Source organism: Grus americana, chromosome 3 (assembly GCF_028858705.1).
Source record: "Grus americana isolate bGruAme1 chromosome 3, bGruAme1.mat, whole genome shotgun sequence".
Lineage (NCBI taxonomy): Eukaryota > Metazoa > Chordata > Aves > Gruiformes > Gruidae > Grus > Grus americana.
The window spans coordinates 100,417,219-100,436,740 of NC_072854.1; the positions used below are offsets into that span (position 1 = coordinate 100,417,219).

At 40.6% G+C, this 19,522-nt stretch overlaps 1 protein-coding gene across 2 annotated transcripts in view; it reads left to right on the top strand.

Annotated features, from left to right (window-relative positions):
• The window catches only part of HHAT (hedgehog acyltransferase), a 160,624-nt gene that overhangs the window by 37,099 nt on the left and 104,003 nt on the right, over nucleotides 1-19,522 (top strand). For both annotated transcript variants that reach the window (XM_054822034.1, XM_054822036.1), the window contains exon 9: nucleotides 19-54. In XM_054822034.1, the coding sequence (XP_054678009.1) occupies nucleotides 19-54 (36 nt within the window). The remainder of the gene's footprint in view (nucleotides 1-18; nucleotides 55-19,522) is intronic.

The window sequence follows — 19,522 nt, forward strand, 5'->3', positions numbered from 1 at the left end:
GTGACTTTTTTCTTACAGAAGTTTTGATGTTGGGCTACATCGCTTCCTGGTCAGGTAAGCTAAAGTTTATTTTGAATTGCAATTCCTTATTAAACAGCATTTTGTTAAACTGGTCATGTGAACTTGATATTTTCTGTGGCAAGATCCTCTTTTGTCTTCCACTTATATATTAGTTTGAGAAACTTGAACTGTTTGGCTTGGATGTGTACCCAATGTCATTCTCTAAGGAATGTCTTCAGGAAAACCTTAACTCAGGAAATTTCAGTGGCAGTATTCCACTCATTCCTAAACAAGTCGTCTTAATTTTTCTTGTACTGAAGAAAAACTTTTTTAGCGTTTTTCCACTAGAAACTCAAGAACCTTTGTACTTCCTAATAAGAGCTTGAATTTTGTAGGAAATTGACTGTGGAGAGCAGTTTTATTTTCTCAATAGAAAATTTGATTCAATGTATGGGATGGATTATGTTCTGAAGATAAATAAGGAAAGTGAAATAATTGTGTCTTGTTTGACATTTAGAGGAGTGCAGTGATTAAAGCAGGGCACTTCAACAGGAAAAGTGAGGTTAATGCGTTTGAATGCTACACTGAGAAACTGTTTTTGCTGTTTGGAGTTCTTTTGTGTGAGCAAAATCACAGGTGTTCACTAAGAATGTGCTTGCATTCGTTTTTAGTAACATACCTATCACTAGCTACTGACCTTTACAAAGAAGTGTGATGTGTACCATGAAAGATGAAGTTTGCCATGGTCTTCAGGCCCTTAGAAAATTCATTCTTTCACTTATTTCATCCCACCTAAAGTGTTGCAGTATCCATCTGTGAAGAACTTTACCTTGGAAGAATGAATGCAGTACATGAGCCAGAGCACGTTGTTTGGGTACCACCATAAGGATTGGGTGATCTTAGGCTTCCCTTGATTTGGCCTTGCTACTGAACTCATTATTTTAGGCTGCTTTGTATTTGCTGGATAAAGATTCTGCTAAGCCGTCACACTCATGAGTCCTTGTGGCCTTAATACAGAGTTTGTCAGCACTGGTTCACAGGCTCCCTAACAGATTGGTTGCTCCTGATTGCTTTTCACTGCTCTGGTCACTCACTTGAAGCATGTATTTTGTAATGTTTTCAGAACACTGCTAACTGCTCTTGACTGTAGCTAGTACAACCAGCATACAGGTCCAGACAGAATGATAAATGCCTAGAAGCATCTCTCTGCCTTAGACTTGACATCACTTGTAAGTGTTCTTTTCACTTTGTCCTCTAAAGTATCTGAGATACTCCTTTCAGATTTAGCTTCTCTAGATTATTAGTACCATGGCAAAATCCAGGAAAAAATGGTAATTCCCTGTCCAAGGTCTGGGTGCCAATTGGACAATAATACAAAGGGCATCTCTTAAAGGGAAGAATACTGGGTAGTATCATATTGAGCACTGTGCTTTTGTGGTTTAAACTAAATACAAAAAAAAGTGAAAGGAGATCAGACAATGCCTATGTCTCAGGGAAAATCAGTTTTCTTTTAAGGTTGCACAGGCAAACCCCTATCCTGACATCTCGTAACCTTTGAGCAGTAGGCTTTGTAACACTAGGGCTATTTTATGTGTTTGTTTAACATGACAGCTTTTAACAGACAGTTGTCTTTACTAAAGCCATAGTGTCCATATTGCTGAAGATACATGCATTTCAGTGTGTTGATACAGTTTTAATGTATTCAAGTTGTGGTATCAGTTCTAAAAAAAGTTGCATCTATAATTTGACCAGGAGATTGACTTATCTTTAAATAATCATATAAGAATTTGAAGTCATCATATGAGACTTGGTTTAAAAAAAACCTACAGTTGTAAAGGGAATACAGTGCACAAGGTCTCCTGGGAATACGTACAACTATTTAAACAAGAATAGAATCATGGTAAGCAGTGATGTACTAAGTCTGAGCTCTTAATGCTTCTGCCACAAAACATGCTTTCACTTGTGTAATACAAAGAATGTAATAAGATGTTCTTCTCTTAAACTGCATTGTTTTATGTCCTGTGGAGATGCAGTATTGGAATTATACACTCATGCAATCCCCGAACCGCAAGTAGTTGTTGAATTTGAATGAGTTGAATGTCATCTTTGACTAATGTGTCACTTTTTTCAAAGCCCACTGTGGGTTCTATGCAGTGTGGTGTTCTAACCTTGGCTTCAATACTTCACTCTGTCACCTACCCCTGTTAACCGCTTGGGAAGCCATCAGATACTTTCTCTGTAACTGTACTGCTAAGGAGGAAATATTATCCCCTTCTGTTGTAGCAGTATGAGTTTTGCTTGGGTTTCCTTAACTGAAAATTTCTTTCCTTTTAGTAGATGACTTTTTGGACTAGGAAGCAGAGGACTTAGTGTTATATCTCTGATGTTGGTCTGCCATGTGACCTTTAGAAAATTACTGCCTTTGTTTTTGCCTATTTAGACAGTCTCTGCTCTTGAACTTGCAGATCTTCTTCTGTGTTCATATAGTATGTTGTAAATGGCCCTCTTCACAGTTTGGGTTACTATGTGTGAAATACAGTGTGGGGGGGAAACCCAAACAAACCATTGCAGGAAGGGTTAAAAATCTATGACCCGAGATTTGAAATGTTCGAGAAATACCATATTGTTTTAAATATAAGGATGCCACTCTGCAGTAGAACAGGGAACCAGGTATGACACTTCAAACATAAAATGCAAGGCCAACAAAAGTAAAAACAGTCTCTACTGAAAGGGCAATCTGTGCCTAATTACTTACTAAAATGCTGATTGAAGGGACTAGAATTCTACATAGCCTAGTGTATGGAGTCAATGGCTTGCCTGAGTGAAGCATGACATTATCACAGAATTACAGCTACACACCTGCTTCTGTGTTCTTTAGTGAAAAAATAAATATAAAAATTTCTGCCCAGCCATCTAGCTGTGGCTTGAACTATGCTTCTGATACATTTAACATAGCTCAGGTTTAAAAATACCATAATTTTAAATGTATTATTGAAAAGTATATATTATACTGAAAAGGTTAATTATGTGGTGTTTACTGGCTTCAGCTCAACTGGATTGTAACATGAGACTTCTAATTGCTTTACTCTCATGCTGAGATATGGTGTTATCATGGAACTACTATTTGTGAGATTAAAGTGCAATTGAGTACGTCGGGGTCTGGGCCTTGAACATTTGTTAGCTATACCATAGTGTTTGAAGCAGAGATCCTAGAAATTCATGGAGGAAAGATCAGTAATTTCAAGATGAAAACTGGGTTTTGATACTACCCATTAAAAATGTACTACCATACTTAGAAGGTCATTTGCCAACTGTTTTCACACAATGATAAAGTATTTGTTACTTTTTTTTAGTATTGGCAAAATCATTAATCAATGTCACTTAAATCACACAAGTACTATACAAACATAACAATATTTTTTCATTGTGACTACAGGAAAACCAACCCTGTTTCTCCTAAATCTAGGTATTCTGAAAATGGAGCAATGGATGTATTTTCAGAGTTCAAAATGCATAAAAATAGCCTTTGGGGTAGCAGTTCAAAGGGGAAAGAGCAAGAGAGGCTGCCTGGTGCTGTTTGTTCACTGAAGCTATTTTATCCAGGCATTTCATCCAGTGCTGAGAACAGGGCATTAGATGAAATAAAATCATGAACATATGAGAATATTTACTGTCCTAATGCCAAACAGTGCTTCCTTTAGGGCAGCACTGATGAGGGCAGTGGAGAAGAATTGACAGTTCCTGGAGGCATGATCCTTTTGAAAAATCTCCACACTTTCAGCACTGCTGTGCCTTTGGAAAAATGTGAATCATACTCATTCCAGTACAGATCTTGCATGGTCCTGCAGCTCTTTTCAAAGCATTCCCAATGTTTCTCAAAGGTGTCCATCTGTTAGCAGTGCTCACATGGCTTGCAATTACTTTAGCTTATTTAGAGTTGCAGGTTATTTAGGTTTAGCTTATTACCTGGTGCAAAGGTTTCCCAAATACAGAACTTGAAAAGCATCTCCTTTTCTAGTTTTCTCAGGTGAAGCAAGGCATAGTTCAGCTCTGTGATTAAAATTAATGTGTTGCCACCTCTACTATTTTTTTTTTAGTTAGAAACAGGGCAGCTCCATGTAAGGGCAGAATGGTTGCATGGCAAAAGAGGGATTATGGCTCTAAATTAGGTACTCCCATGAAAGAAAGTAAGGAAAAGTCTGTTCATCAGCTGGGTCAACTTGTGTTTCCATTCTCTGTGGAATCCCATAGGACCCTACATATTTCCATGCTACCCAAAAGAATAACAGAATGATGATGATAATGAACTATCCGATAACTGGTTTAAGTAAATTTTATAATAAATCAGGCTTTTTTCCTTGTTATTCCACTCCATTCAGAATGGTAGCCCTGAGATCAGTTCCTGTGTAAAATTTTAGAAAAAGTGCATATTTCCTCCCAAAAGACATCATAACTCTTTACTGAGATGGTGAGAAGTCACTCTAAGTATAACCCCTATGGGAACTGCTGAAGAGCTGAACAATATTCAAGCCATCCCAAGCTGGAGAGATCTATGCCCCTGCTTAAAAAAACAAGCAGTTCTTGCCATTGCTGTTTCTGTTTTTTAAAAAAAACACAACCACAAAAACACCCAAACCCAACAAACACAACCAAAAAACCAAACAGCAAACCCAGCCAGACAAAAAAAACCCCAACAACACAATACTTCTGAGCTTTTACCTTCTCTAACACGCTCCATTCTTGGAAAGTCAACATCTGATGCAGCAGTCCCTTTCGCTTTGTATTGCATCCCTCCTCTGACTCCATTGCTAGGTGAGATCAGAGGTGATTCTGGGCTCCAGCTAGACACAGATTTCCTGCTGGGATGCCACGTGGGATGCAGTGTAAAGCATGGCTGTCTGTGGGAGCCAAATACCAGTGCTAATGCTATACAGTCTCTCTGCTGCTGCTTTGAATGTGGCTGCCCATAAAATACTATTGATGTTCTAATATACTGTAGCTGGGCTGGGCAGCACAGTATTAAAGAGATTCCACTTTTCTTGTGACAGGATTGATAAGAGGTATTTGGATAACTGCCTCTGCCTTTGAAATTACTAGGTGTAAAGCCCCACAAGGATGCATCCTTTCTCCTCTGCTCTGTCAAGAAGTTTTGCTTTTGGTTCACTCTGTGTCCTGGTCACCTAGTCATCCTTACTGCATGTACAACAATCATAAAATAGTTTGGGTTGGAAGGGACAATTAAAGGTCATCTAGTCCAACCTCCCTGCAATGAGCAGGGACATCTTCAACTAGACCAGGTTGCCCAGAGCCCCGTCCAACCTGAACTTGAATGTTTCCAGGGATGGGGCATCTACCACCTCTCTGGGCAACCTGTTCCAGTGTTTCACCACTCTCATTGTAAAAAATTTCTTACTTATCTCTTCTAAATCTACCCTTTTTGGTTTAAAACTATTGTCCTGTGTCCTATTGCAACAGGCCCTGCTAGAAAGTCTGTCCCCATCTTTCTTGTAAGCCCCCTTTGAGTACTGGAAGGCCGCAATAAGGTCTCCCTGGAGCCTTCTCTTCTCCAGGCTGAAAAACCCCAACTCTCACAGCAATGTATGCCCATACTCTTCTGGAGCAAACCAAATCATTTCTTTAAGAACAAAAATCTAAGCGTTGTTCTGGAGATCATTCACGCCACAGGCCCTTTCTGATAGGTGGTGTGGATACAAATACACCAACTTTGTCTTCCTGTGCCCTGTGCGGTCCCCTAGTGTTTCCCCAATGGCTATTACCCTCAGGACTTCCTGTCTGTTTTCAGACTGTGTGTTTAGTCAGCATGTAACCTTAGTCTTCTGCCATAAAAATGGGCCACAGTGCTGCCCTCACCTTCCTTCAGACATCGTGAGAAAAATATGGTGCCCTAAGGGGCAACTTGTGCATTGTGTAGATTTCACCAATCTATTCCAAATGAGGTTAATCCTAACTAATTTTGCCAAATCTTTGTCCTGCTTTGCCGAGGAGTCCTGGATGACTGGTAGGAGCAGATGTGTTTGACTTCTGTATGTAGCCTGTGTGTCTGTGGGAGATCCATTGAATAAGCAGTATTCTTTGTTTTGTGTTTCCTGTGGTATATCTCTGACAACTTTATTCTCTGTCTCATTTTTCTCACTTGGATCAGTGCTGGTATAAAGGTGCTGTATTGATTAAGCAGGAAAACAATTTATATCTAGCTGTAGTTGTCAAAGTAATGTACAGCGTAAAAACTGTCAAAGATGCAAGTGACACACTGCATCATTCCACTTAAATCTACTGATACACTTCCTGGGGAAGGATCCAGTGATGCTGGTACTTAACTTGTCACACGCAGGTGGGACCACTGTGTGTAGAATATGTGTAACTGCTGTTCTCATTCTCTCTTGGGTCCGTTCTGCCTCCAATCCCTAGCCTTTGAACTAAGCAAGGACGAGGACACGAGGCTATAACAAATATTCACTAGTCTTGACTTCCTTGGATCACTGTGCTCTTCAGGAGCAGCGCAGATAAAGGCGGTAGAAATACCAGAAGCAGTGTTTTCAGTCAAGGATGTCCAGCTGTGAAAGAAGCTTCTAGAACAGACTAACACAGAAACAGGCTGTTTCCAAGTTACATGACAAAAACATCCTCTGGGATGAAAAAGTCCCTCTGGGACGAAAAAGCTCCTCTGTAACAGTACCTCCTTAGCCCAGGAGCTAGGAAGAGCAAAAGGTGATTCTTGCCATCTTTTGTACATCTGGTGATGGAGACAGCCCTTGTAGAGACTGACCTGAAATTTTGTGATTAAGTTAGCACATTGGAAACCCAAGAATGTAGTCGTCTTGCTAATAAAAGCAATTGTAGCAATCACATCTAGTGATTGAATGGCTTTGTGTCTAATTTATAAGTAGTTTTAAAGGTAAAGTGTTTATTTTATTACAGTGAAGGGGTGGTGGTATTGGCTTAGGAGTTATTTCTTGTTTAAATTTACTTTCAATATGGGCCTTTAGGTTTTCTGCAAAAATCATTTTAAAGTTCTAAAATACAGAAGAGAACAGCAGTCAGTCTATCTGTAGAGACCCCTGCATGGAGGAGCTGAAAGCTATCGCTCTTTTTGTAAAATATTGCCGTTACATCCAGCCGCATTGCAGATTCCCGTGAGCTCTGCTTTGAGACGTGCTGGAAGTTTTGCAATGTTTGCTGGTGCTGGCAATTTTTGAAGGGGTCAGCACCAGTCTAATTGTGTTCCTGTTGAAAGCAGTGATACCACTGAAGTGGTAGTAAAAAACCAACCAAACCAAACTGGGCAGAGCTTGAAAGCTTCTAAAATGTTTCAAACCACAAGATCCAGCCTTACTGCGGTTAAAGTCCAAAGCTGAACTCTCGTGAGCTGTGTTGGGAGGCTCCGCGAATGTTCTGCTCCGTGTGCGCTGGGCATAAGTATGAACTGTGCAAGTGGCTGTGACGTGTGAAATCAGTTGGGGTGTCTTGCTTAGAGTGGGACAGTGTCCAAAAACACCCTCAAATTTGTTTAAAAAAAAATACCCCAGAAATCAAACAACAGAAAAACCTTGATCGGACAGTAATGAAGAATGATGCTAAATTGCTTCAGAGCAACTGCAGCCTCTCAAACATCTTCTCAGAATTAAACTTTTTCTGTAATAGAGAAAACAATCTGTTGTTACATAATGAATTAGCATTGAGCATGTTGCAAAAATAAGGCTGGGTTTTGTATAAACAAAACTGAATCTTTATGTAAATGTTATGTAAATGTGACATTTAACTTAAACTGTTGTAGTGGCAAAGTCGGGATTAACAAGGTACAGATCTCATCATGTTTATGTGTTGCAACTGTGAATTAAAACAGTTTGTTATTTTTGTTGCAGGGTGTTTGAGTTACTATCTGTGAGCAAGAAATATGTCGTTTGTGGAACGTGAAGTATTTTGAGATTCACTTTAGGCCGCTTTTAAATAATTTCACCGAGTAGTGTAATGGCGGTAGATCAAAGGCTGTATTTCAATATAATAGCAGAAAGTATGTGCCCAGGAGTCTTGAACCACCTGAGATTGGAAGGATGCTGAATTTATTCTTTGCGAAGTCCAGGAAATTATGGCACTTTTGTCCCTGACTTTAAGGGCTAGAATTTGGCTGGAGTTTATGTGTGGTTTCAGTCTGAGGGACTCGGCGTCTTTTATAACTGCAGCAACCTGTATTTCAGAGTCACAAACCTGAATATATAAGAAATGTTATTTATAATAAAAAAATATTATTTATGTAATGCTTCCAGTTCCACCAAGCATTTGTAGTTAAAGCTAAACATACGTATAAAGGTTTTATATGACCTGGAGTATAAATTTACAAATTTCTGCTTAACTTTGTTAATTCTTTTGTCTTTCTCACTTTTAATGTCTCTTTTTTTCTGCCATGTGTTGTGGGTCCATATTTTTACTTTGGCATGTGAAGAGACATGATTATAACTTCCAAGTAGTAGGATGTGGTTGGTATAAACTTCAATCTCAACATTATTTCATGTTTTCTGTTTTAGGTGTGTTTTGGAAAGCCACGTGCTATTTTGGTGTGAGAGTATATTGGAATTGTTAAGATGTAGACCAGTGCCGGAAAAAAAAAATAGGATGAAAAGAGCATTCTTTTCTACTCCCAGCTTCTGGTAAATTGGTTGTATGCGCCATAGCTGCCATAAATTCCATCTTAGCCGGCACACGTTTCAGAGTAAACCTTTGTAGCCGGAGCGGGCGCTGCTCGGAGGTTACTACCTCTCATCCCCCCCTTACAAACAAACGCGTCACGGACCTGCCGCCCTGGTTCCCCTGCCCCGTGGGGAGAGCGAACCCCTGCAATTACCGCGGCGTTATTTTTGGCTGGCGGCTAATTCGGTACCGGAGAAGGCCGCGGTGGCAGCGGTCCCTGGGGACCAGTGTTTCCAAAAGGACACTCGGGCTTCCCGTCGCTGTCGCGACTTTCAGCCGGGCGCGCCCCGGGACCTCGCCGCGGCGATCGGGCGGTTCCACCAGCGCGGCCCCTCGCTGCCGCCAGGGGGCGGCCTTGCCCTGGCGCTGCCTGCAGCGCGCGCTGGGCGCTGCCTGCCTGCGGGGCCGCTCGCTCGCTGCGGAGCATTGCATTGCGTTGCGTTGCCTCCGCGCCCGGGCGGTGCTCACCGGGTCGGTCAGAAACCGGAGTCGGCTGGAGTCTGCTCTAGTGTAGTCTGCCTAAACGCAGGCAGGAAGAGCTGCCTGGCAACATCCGCAGGGCTGCGGTTTGTCTTTCCGCATTTGTACTTCACTCGTGCCTAGCTCAGCTTGGGAACGGGTGAAACTTTGTGTGTTTAACCCGTGCTTTCTCTAGAACGTCTTTCTCTGCATGGGAAATGTTGCAGGGAGTGACATGGGAGTCCATAAGACTGCCTCTGTGGGGTTTGGGGTTTTTTTGAAGATGGTCCCATTCTAGGAAATGTGCATCCTAGAAGATGTAATCTATTATGTGACCTCCTCTACTTTTATGCTTTCTCTTCCTCAAAGTACCGGTTCAGGCAGTAGGTAGTTCATATAGCATATGGCATTCTAGGAACAGCTGCTCAGAATAACCTAACTGGGTTAGCACAGTGGAATACCGAATGACTCCATCCCTGTGGGAAGGAAAGCTTGCATGCGTTTCTCTTCCTTGGCGACCTTACCACACGGAGCGTGCTGGGGACCGAAGTGTTCTGAATCCTGGCCTGAAGATCACAGCTCTTCAGCCTATCTTTGTGCTCAGGGTCAGGTTGCTTGACTTTGCCTGGGTCCAAAGAGTTTTTGGGGTGGTTTGTGATATATAGCATGTCAAAACAACAACCCCTTAACATCAGTCTGAAGTCAGAAGTCAGAAACTTTTCTCAGATCATCACACCTGGATAGTACGTTATTGGAGGTGTTACTGAAGTAGATAGCTTTACTGCTTATGTTAGGGCACTGCAGTAGCACGGACCAGTTGCAATCAGATCAATACCCCAGTCAGTAACCTGTGTGGTGGTTAATACGCAGTCTGCTTTCAGTCCTTGTCCCTGACCGTGTAAACTCCAATACATAGACTTGGTTCTAGGGTCTCTGAATAGTCCAGGGGAGTTTATAGAGTCGAAGAAGTCTGAGAGTTTAAATATTTACCTTTGAGCAAGGTGCTAAGAGTGAGCACAGGAAACAAATCTAAAAGAGGGGAGAAAAGGATGAAGGCAGGAGGCTTGATAACTCATATCTAGTTACCCACAGATCAGGTGCTTTGAGGATTTCAGTGTGGAGGTGAAAATACTTTGAGACACCTGAGTGGCGTCATTAGACCTTGATATCTGTATATCTGTCTGCAGCAGTATTGATTTCAGTAGTAAAGCCTGAGTAGAGGACTTGACTGCAGTTATTTACAGCACTGATGGCTGTGTTAGTGTGTTTAGAGCTGGAAGCAGGATACCCGGGAGAAGGTAGAGTACATTGTTAAAGTGCTGCGTGTGTGGGATGGGAGGCATTTTAGTGAACGCCAAGGTGAATAGGATACCGTATTGAAAGCCATATTCTCTCTGGATTGATTCCTAAATGGCACATGGAGTTGCTGAGTGCAACTCACAGGCCACCGGTGTTATGGAAGGCTCTGGGATCTGTCTGAGGATACGGATGCTGTTCTGGCTGAGCGGTGATACTGCGATGTAAAGTGCAATCCTAGCTTCACTGTGGACTGTGGGAATTCAGTGATATCTGAATTTCACCCTAAAGATCTCCACGTTTTTTCTTTTCATAGCTGAGGCAGGATAATGATCATCTTTTGTAAAATACTTTGAGATCTATGGATTAAGAATGCTATATAAGAGCTCAATGTTGATATTTAGTATAAGCTCTTTACATAACACCAAGAACAGATGACAAAACAGGCCAGGAAGTAACTATTTGATTTGGAATTGTTCTATCACAGATAGAAATTTGGGGGGGGGGGGGCGGGGGAAGGAAATGCTGTGGGGTTTTGCAGTCTGCGTGTATTTTTAATTGCATTTACTTGGGTGGAATGTAAATAGGGAACCGTAGTGAAAAGTGATCTTTTAAGCAGCTAAGAATAAATCAATAAAGCGTGTATAAATTATGTCAATTAATGTCTTTGTAAATATATGTTGTTTATGATATGCAGTTTCAGGAGAAACACTCCTTCAGATCCTGAAGAAGTTAGCCCATGTGAATCAAAATCTCATGCAGACTTCCATCTTAAAGGTCACAAATAAATAATTGGGCAGAACTCATATTTTTGAAGGAATGAGGGGTCAAACCCTGCAAACTTCTATTTATCTTACCATTTGAAATTAAAGTAACACGCTGTAGGCTTCCTACTATATCCCCAAAATGTAATTGCAGTACCTGCATGCAGAGCCGAAGAATGACCTAAGGTCATGGCAACCAAAGGATAATACTTTTTATCAGCCATTACACAGTTTTGTTTGCTTTCTCCTGGAGAAGACTTAGCATTTTCTCGCAAGCAACATAGCTGGACACTTGAAAAGTAATTCCACTTCCAACCTCTGCTGTCCTGTTCTATGTGAATAGCAAAATGCAGTTTGCTTGCCTGAGTTACAGGATGTTACCCCAAACTTAAAAAGCATTAAATAAAGCAGATTTCCACCTTGACTGGTGTAGAGAGAATCAGGATGTATAAGTATTGCTCTACTATTTTTTGTGAATACCGATATTATATAATGAACATTATCTGCTCTAGCCATAAGGATAATGGCATTCCATGTGCTAGTGCTTTTCAGAGACAGTTCTGGTAGATTTAGAGATTATTTCAAAATGTATCTAGCATTTCAGTACAATGAATTGCTTTTCAAATCTGGATTAGACTATTGCTCTGAAAGTATTAAATTTTAGACATTTACAACTTGCTGGTGAGGCATAGTAGTTTTAAATACTGACCTTAATTTTTTGATCAGTGATAGAGAGCTAACATTAGAATATAAACTTCAGTAGTGTTTTTCTTTGAGATCTGCCAAGTGCAAATTTATATATATAAATATATATAAAATTTCTTTTCTGGACAGATGGAAAAAGGAAGCCAAAACAGGCCATGGGTTGCTCAGGTAAATTTTCTCACTCAAATGTCCTCAGAGTGTAGCAACAACTCAGGAGCAAAATCTTGTTCGAGAGTAACCTACATAGAGTTGATCCTGCCATGGAGGAGAGATTAGCTGACCTCTTCAGGACTTGCAGATTGGCTAAAAGAATAATAAATGTATTCACTGAGAGAAATTTTTGCAAACACACAGCAACAGTGAAATGCAGAAGTTTTGCCTGTAGGATGGTAGAGAGGCTGATCGTGTTCAAGCTGCACAACAGTTTCCAGGATGCTTTTTGGCCAAGACACAGCAGGAAAAACGTTGCTTCTTAGAAAAATATGTCTGTCTTGTTCTCTGTACTCTACTTAAATAGTCTGTACTGTACTACTTGAGTCACCATCCCTGGAGGTATTTAAAAGACATGTAGATGTGGTGCTTAGGGACATGGTTTAGTGGTGGACTTGGCAGTGTTAGGTTAATGGTTGGACTTGATGATCTTAAAGGTCTTTTCCAACCTAAATGATTCTCTGATTTTACTTGTGACCTTGTGCTGAAATCGGTGCTGCAGGACTGCTGTCAGTAATGGAGTTAACCTACCTTGGGTTTATTTGTGCTTGGTTGCTGCATGATGACTACGCATACAGGACCTAAGGCTATGTGCTGCCTCTTAACTGAATGCAGTTGATATTCAGATACCAAGGACTCAAAATACCTCCTGACTTTCCTGCACTGGGGACTCCCTATCGAACTTCTTGGTGTTCGAGTGCGAGTCTGGAGTCTTCCCAGTACTAGTGGTATCACTGAGTTACATTCCTCCCTCAAACTATAAGAAGCCTAGCTAAAACAAAAGTTTCCAGGATATCAAAATAAAAATGGCCTTATTTAGATGACATTTTGGCTGAAAAGTGCTGTTATACAGAATTAACCTTTCATTTAGGGTGATGACTCAAGATAAGAGGAACTTCTTTTGCATCAGAAGTAAACGATTAAAACTGCAGCTGTTGAAATGGATAGAGCTTGAGAGCAGCCTTTGGTGGCCAGTTAGTTTTAGCTGACAGCCAAGCAAGAGCTTTTACTTATAAGAGAGATACCTGCAATTTTATTATTGGTCTCAAGGCAAGGGATCATCTTCTACTGAAAATAAATTACAGATGAAATATTAGTAAATGAACTTGAGTCAAGGGTTTCCGCTGTGCGTGTTCAATAAGGGTTTGTCCTGTGTAACGTACTTGATAGCACCAGCGACTGGTAGATGTCAGCACATCTTTTAGAGCTTCATCAGGCAGTCAGCTGTTGAAACAGATGACATATGGTGGGAGCTTTCTGTAATGTAGATCTTAATAAATATTTCATTTCTTCTTGTTTATAGTGTCTTGTCTTGTAGTTTTTAAACTACGTAAACAGCAAAATGGAGATGGTTAACAAAGTAACCATGGAAACCTGCTTTAGCCTCTTTCTCTCCCTCTCTCTGTGGAAATGTTTTTTTAATGATATTTATGATTTCTTTCCCTCACTGTGATTTGAACTGAACCAACAAAATGACCCATAAAGATTGTATTTTAAGTTGTTGGTTATCTAGTCACAACCAGTATTGGTATGATCGGTGTAGAGAGAGTTTGTATTCGTACTCTTTATTTGGGGTAGCACTGCAAGAATGAAGTGGTACAAAGAAACTGTATGTAAAGCTAGTAGCAAGCCTTGACTAGGCAAAATGCATTTCTGAAGATGGGATCTTCAAATTTGCAATGGCCTTTTTTCATTGTGAAGTGCTAGATGAGGAAAACAGATGAGCAATTCTTTTAATTGATATTTCAAGTATGTGAGTGCTAACTTGCATAAGATCAAAGCATCATTAGACAAAATTATGGCGCCTTGCAGGGCAGAGATTCTTAAACTGGAGATGATGCCTCCACTTTGAGGAAATGAAGGTCACCTGAAGTCTTGTTTAGTTCCTCAGATTTTGGGAGACCTTCCTTTGGGGAGCCTGGTGGGTTAGAGCAATAATTGACTACAAGAGCAAGCGTGCGGGGTCAGCACACAGCTCACCCTGGCCGAGCACTCTGTCTTTGCTAGCAGTGAGCACGTAGCGAGGAGATGTGTGCAGCCTGGTCAAGCCTTGTCGGTAAACTGTCTTCAGCAATTCGTGATTCGTGAACTTCTCAAGTCAGGAGCGGCATCTTCGTGTGTGATGGCTTGTAGCGTGCGCTGGCTTTTGGACTTTATGGGTTTAGGTCAGAATTACCGCCGTGTAGGTGAAATGCTCTCCCAGGCGGCAGCTACCTGCAGCATGTTGTTCTTTTTGAACTCTCAGAGTAGGAGCTGTGCTCTCTTGGCACTTGCAGTCGTTAGCAGTTTTTAAGTGTTGCTTTCTTTTTGGATCACACAGCCTATTGCCAAAATACAGGCAGATTTTGCAGAGCTGATCAATCCTATACCTACAGAACTGATGAAGAGGAATATGAAAGGAAATAATGTTTTATGTTTAGAAGTCATTAGGCTTTAGCATTAAAGTGCCAGAAGAAAGAAAAACAGTATTAGGTGTAATTTACCTTTCTAATTAACACCTCACAAAATGACAATTGCAAATACATATTTTACATAATCTGAGACAATTTTAAGAAACACCTATATTAAAACTTGATAACAATGCTTCAGATTCATATCTTAATTCTGGACTGTTATTTCAAGATGATTCTGCCTACATTGGCATGATAGTAATTAAGCTTAAACTCAGCAGAAAAGGTTTGCGGTTTTTAATTTTTGTCACATGAACAATTGATTTCAGTCGTGTGAAACCAAATTTTATTTCTTGGATTAACTTAGTTTCGGTGATAAGATACAATGAGATGTCTATTACCTGGATGCTTTTATTGTCCCTTGACTTCCATAATTTGGAGTTGGAGAAGAGCTTCTTGAGTGGTCGTCCAGTGGTCTAGAGTATTACTCTGTTGTTTAGTACAGTACTGGTGGTGCTGCGTTCAGTCAGGTTTTAAGAATTTCAGTTGCCAGGATTTCCATCACATTTCTTGGAAATTTTGTCCTTGCTTTTATGGGCAAACATTCTAGTTCTCTGATATACCCACCTCTGCAAGATTTTCCTTGTTTTCTCTGATTTCGGATTCCAGAACTGAAGATTTGTTGATGTTTTGAAGTGTCTGGTCAGAGCTTTGCATGACTTAAGAGCAGTGGTTAAGGAGCAAAAGTTATAACAAATAATTTTGCAATTTCTTACTCATGATTTTGCCTTGGGTTTTGGTTTGTGGTATTGCAGGGCATTCTGTCTTATGCAGGTTTCCAGTTGCGTACAGTAGTTGTTATAGCAGGTGGGAATTAAGCCCTGACTTCAAGTTAAGAAATTGTATACAAGCTATCAGTATTTCACTTGTATATAAAAAATAGCCTTAATAGGGACAAAGCGTTGAATACAGCAGGCAGAAATTGCTCTTGCAGGCCAATCTTCTGTTAATTGTAATCTTCTGTAGATGTGATATCAATCTCTTTCTTTTGGTTGTCGATTCTCAAAAATGAATAGTGGCAATGTTAGCATAGCTATAACTAAGTGAAAAGTTGTGATTGAATTGTCTGTGGTTGAATTTCTGGGCACAATCTGTGAAGAAGAGTTAAGGCAGGTGCCAACAAAACTGCAAATGTGGTATAGTGATACACAGATCGCACAAAGTAGACATGGTCTTATGTACTTAATGTTACCAAGTTAAAAGATATTTCAATGCTAGGAGACAAGTATCTGTTTTATAGAACATTAACCTTTGTTGCTTTTTGGACAGTGCTTAGAGAAGGGCATGCAGGGTGCAGGTCAGAGGCATAGTGCTCAAAAGTGAGTTTCAAAAAGTGTCTAGTAGCATACATGCCCTTAGTTGCTCTCCAAATTATTTTGTGCCTCAAATTGCTGTTTTAAATGTTGGGGTTTTTTTCTTCTTCTGTTGAACTGAGGAAAGATGAAAACTTGATCCACCTTAAGCAAGGAGCAGTGACACAAGGTTTTATGAAGTGTTGTCAAGTGCACAGACCAAATCAACAGGGAAAGCCTGAAATTATTTTTCTCAAATTTCTTTCACCTTAAGCATGACTTATAACAAAAGGCTCAGAAAGCAATATTCAGGCAGAAGTGTCTCGCTTCAGCTGATGGTGTCTCTGAAGAGTTCAGAAGTAAATTAGAAAAATAATGACTGCTTTCATTAAGATGTTTCAGCTGTGGAAGCAAATGTGTTGGAGTTACATGCTTTCACTAGAGCTGTAGATGCACAAATCATTCGTAGGACTAGACTGAAAAATCATTTAATCACAGAAAGCTGACATATCTTTGTGCTGATTATGATCAGAGTCTCAGAGGCAGCTTACATCTTGACTGGGTGATTATCATTTCACTGGAGTAGCATAGACCCTCCAGAACCTGTTCAGAGCGGTCACAGCATCTCAACTCCTCTCGTGTATCCTATGGAAATCTCTTGAGGGCAGTACATAGGAAACATGTTGTTATGACTTATTTTATAGATACTAAGTATTTACATCATCAGTCCACAGAATTGCTGACTTGACATTTTATACCAGCCTATAGTAAGAAGAGAACATTTTTTAAAGTGTAGTAACTTGTGAATAACTGTGCATATATGTGACTAAATGTTAGGCCACTTTTCTTAGGAGTAAAATTTCTCCTCATTGTTAAGCAACAAAGTTATTAATGCCGTGGTGTTGGGTCAGCGTTTTGTGCTTTATTGTTTGTGTCCTCATAACAGACAACTTCAGACCTTGATAGTACAAACAATTTTCTTCAAATAGATCCTCATGCTTGTGTTGAGATCAACAGACTTTTTGTTCTGTTTCTATATGTTTTATAGATATTAAGATTTTATTTCTCTCTGAAGAACTATGCGACTTTAGGTCCTGATGCTGCCTCCAAGAACTGCTGATGCAAAAGTCTTCCCAGAGATGCATGCAGTAGGTCCTAGTTTTGTCAGAAGGATCATTTAAAATTAAATCAGCAATCAAAATGTCCCATAGTTCAGACTCATAACGCCTCAGAAGACTAACAGTGAAATCAGTATTTCTACCTCTTGTACGCTTCCTTTTGATGTCCGAGTTCAGTTAGGAGCTCCTTGCTCCTCCGTGCAGGCCTCTTGCTGCCTTTGCTTGATTTCTTATTTGTCAGGATGGACCTTTCTTGAGCCTGAAGGAGGTGGTCCCTGAATAGCAGCCAGCTTTCCTGGTCCCCTCTTCTCTCCAGAGCCATATCCCGTGGGCTTCTTTTAAACAGATCTCTGAAGAGGATGGTGTCTGCTCTCCTGAGATCCAAGGTTGTGGTCCTGCTTTCTGCCCTGCTCCCTTCTCTCACGATCTTGAAGCCCATCATCTCATGGTTACTGCAGCCAAGGCTGCCTCTGAGTTTCCTGTCCCTGGCCAGTTCTTCGTTGTTCGTAAGTACGAGGTCCAGCGAAACACCGTTCCTTGTCGGTTCCTCAATCATCTGTGTTGGAAAGTGGTCATCAATGCATTCCAGAAGTACGCTAGATTACTTGAGGGCTGCTGTGTTATCCTTCTAACAGATATTGGGGTGGTTAAAGCTCCCCATGAGGACCAGGGTCTGTGAACATGAGGCTTATTCTGGTTGTTGGAAGAAGGCCTTATCTCCTGCTTCATGGTCAGGAAGTCTATAGCAGATACCCAGTACAGTGACACCCATGCCCAGGCAGAGCTCCGCGCACTCCACCTGCTTTCTCAGATATTAGGCAAGACCCCCTCCTGGCCTTCCCATCCCGGCCTTCCCGAAGAGCCTGTGCCCATCCATCGCAGCACTCTGGCCGTGTAACTGCATGCAGACTTCTAGCTCCTCCTGTTTGTTCCCCACGCTGCCTGCATTAGTGCAGAGGTGTTTGAGAGCCACACCAGCGTGCCGAGTCCCCAGAGCGGGCTTGAGAGCTTTCCCCTAAGGCTGTTGCACGTTGTTGATGTTGTCTTTTGAACAAAATGTGCTGTAAAGTATGCAGAGATGTACTTTAGTAGTCCTGAAACAAGGTCCAGAAGTGCTTTAAGCCAGTATCTTTGTTTGGCATGCCTATTTTTCCTACGTTTTGATTTGTTTTTAATTTGTGATCAACATTAAAGGGATATGGGGTGCTTTTTCTGTGTAATCAATTTAGTACCAGCCCTTAGGAAATTATGTTAATGAAGAAAGCTCCCAAATGACTCTGTTTAGATGTACATTGGATGATGAACATGACTTCCTCTGTTTTGTTGGTTTATCTTGGTTATAATTTTCAGACCAGTGTGATTTTTTTTTTATTTTAGGAAAGATGTCTCATTAATGAACATTTTTTAATACAAAGAAACAAAAGGAAACTCTAAAGAGAGCTGTTTATTTGCATTCTTTTATATATCATAAACCAGTTTGTGATCTGTCTATATTAATTTATTCTGGGTATAATATCATTCCATCTGTGTTTTTTTGAGTTGTTGCTACTAGGTATCAATGAAATATTTATATATGAGCACCTGGCAACCAGTTGTGCAGTGCACAGTTCTGCTGACTTTGTGAGAAATCTCAGGTCAGTAAAATTATTAGTGGCAGCCTGGAAGGAGGGGAGCACTGTGCAGCAGTGTCAATGATCTTCCAGTCCTGATAGGAATGAATAATACATGTTGTCAATCACTAGACTTAGAAAATGGGGTAACAATAAGGGAGAATGAACAGAGAACAGTAGCACAGTTTTACATGTTGTTATATATGTAGTTCTGGCAATCTAGTTGTGTTGGAGAATGCTCCTGTATTTTCAATAACTTCATGATTAATGATTATTTGTATTTCTTCTTTGTAGAAGCGCTCCTATCTCACAACTAACGTAACTGGAATCAGGATTGAGGGCATTGCTTTTAAAATAACAGTTTCCCGCAAATCAGGACATAAGTACTGTTTCTTCTTGTTTGTGCACATTTACCTGTACATGCTCAGTGTACAGCGCACAGTCCCAGCTCTGCTGAAATGCCCCAACATAGGGGAAAATACTGTAACTCTTTCCTAAATACTGTTAGTGCTTTATTGATTTAATCTGAAATGTAAAGCCACGCTGTTTAGACTTCCCAAATCAGAGGGGAAAAAACCAACCTGTTCCTACTACTCAAATTGTCTGAGATAAAACTTTGTCTCTCTGTGGTGTATGTGCTTGTTTCTCTTTGCTTTTTTGTACGCAAGGTAATGTTGACAATGTTTAAGATATTGGAAAGTGAAGATAAGAGCCTCAACTAATCCCATCTGACTGAAGGCACTTTATAATTTCATCATACCTGCCCCTTCACTGATTTGAGGTAAATTGACACTAGAGGAGGTTTTTTTTTTTCCATCGCCGTGGGTTGAGAAGTAGGAAACGGGATTATTTCTATTGCATGCACAAATGCCTCAGAAGACATGATCTAAAGGCAGTTGGTGCTTCCAAGAG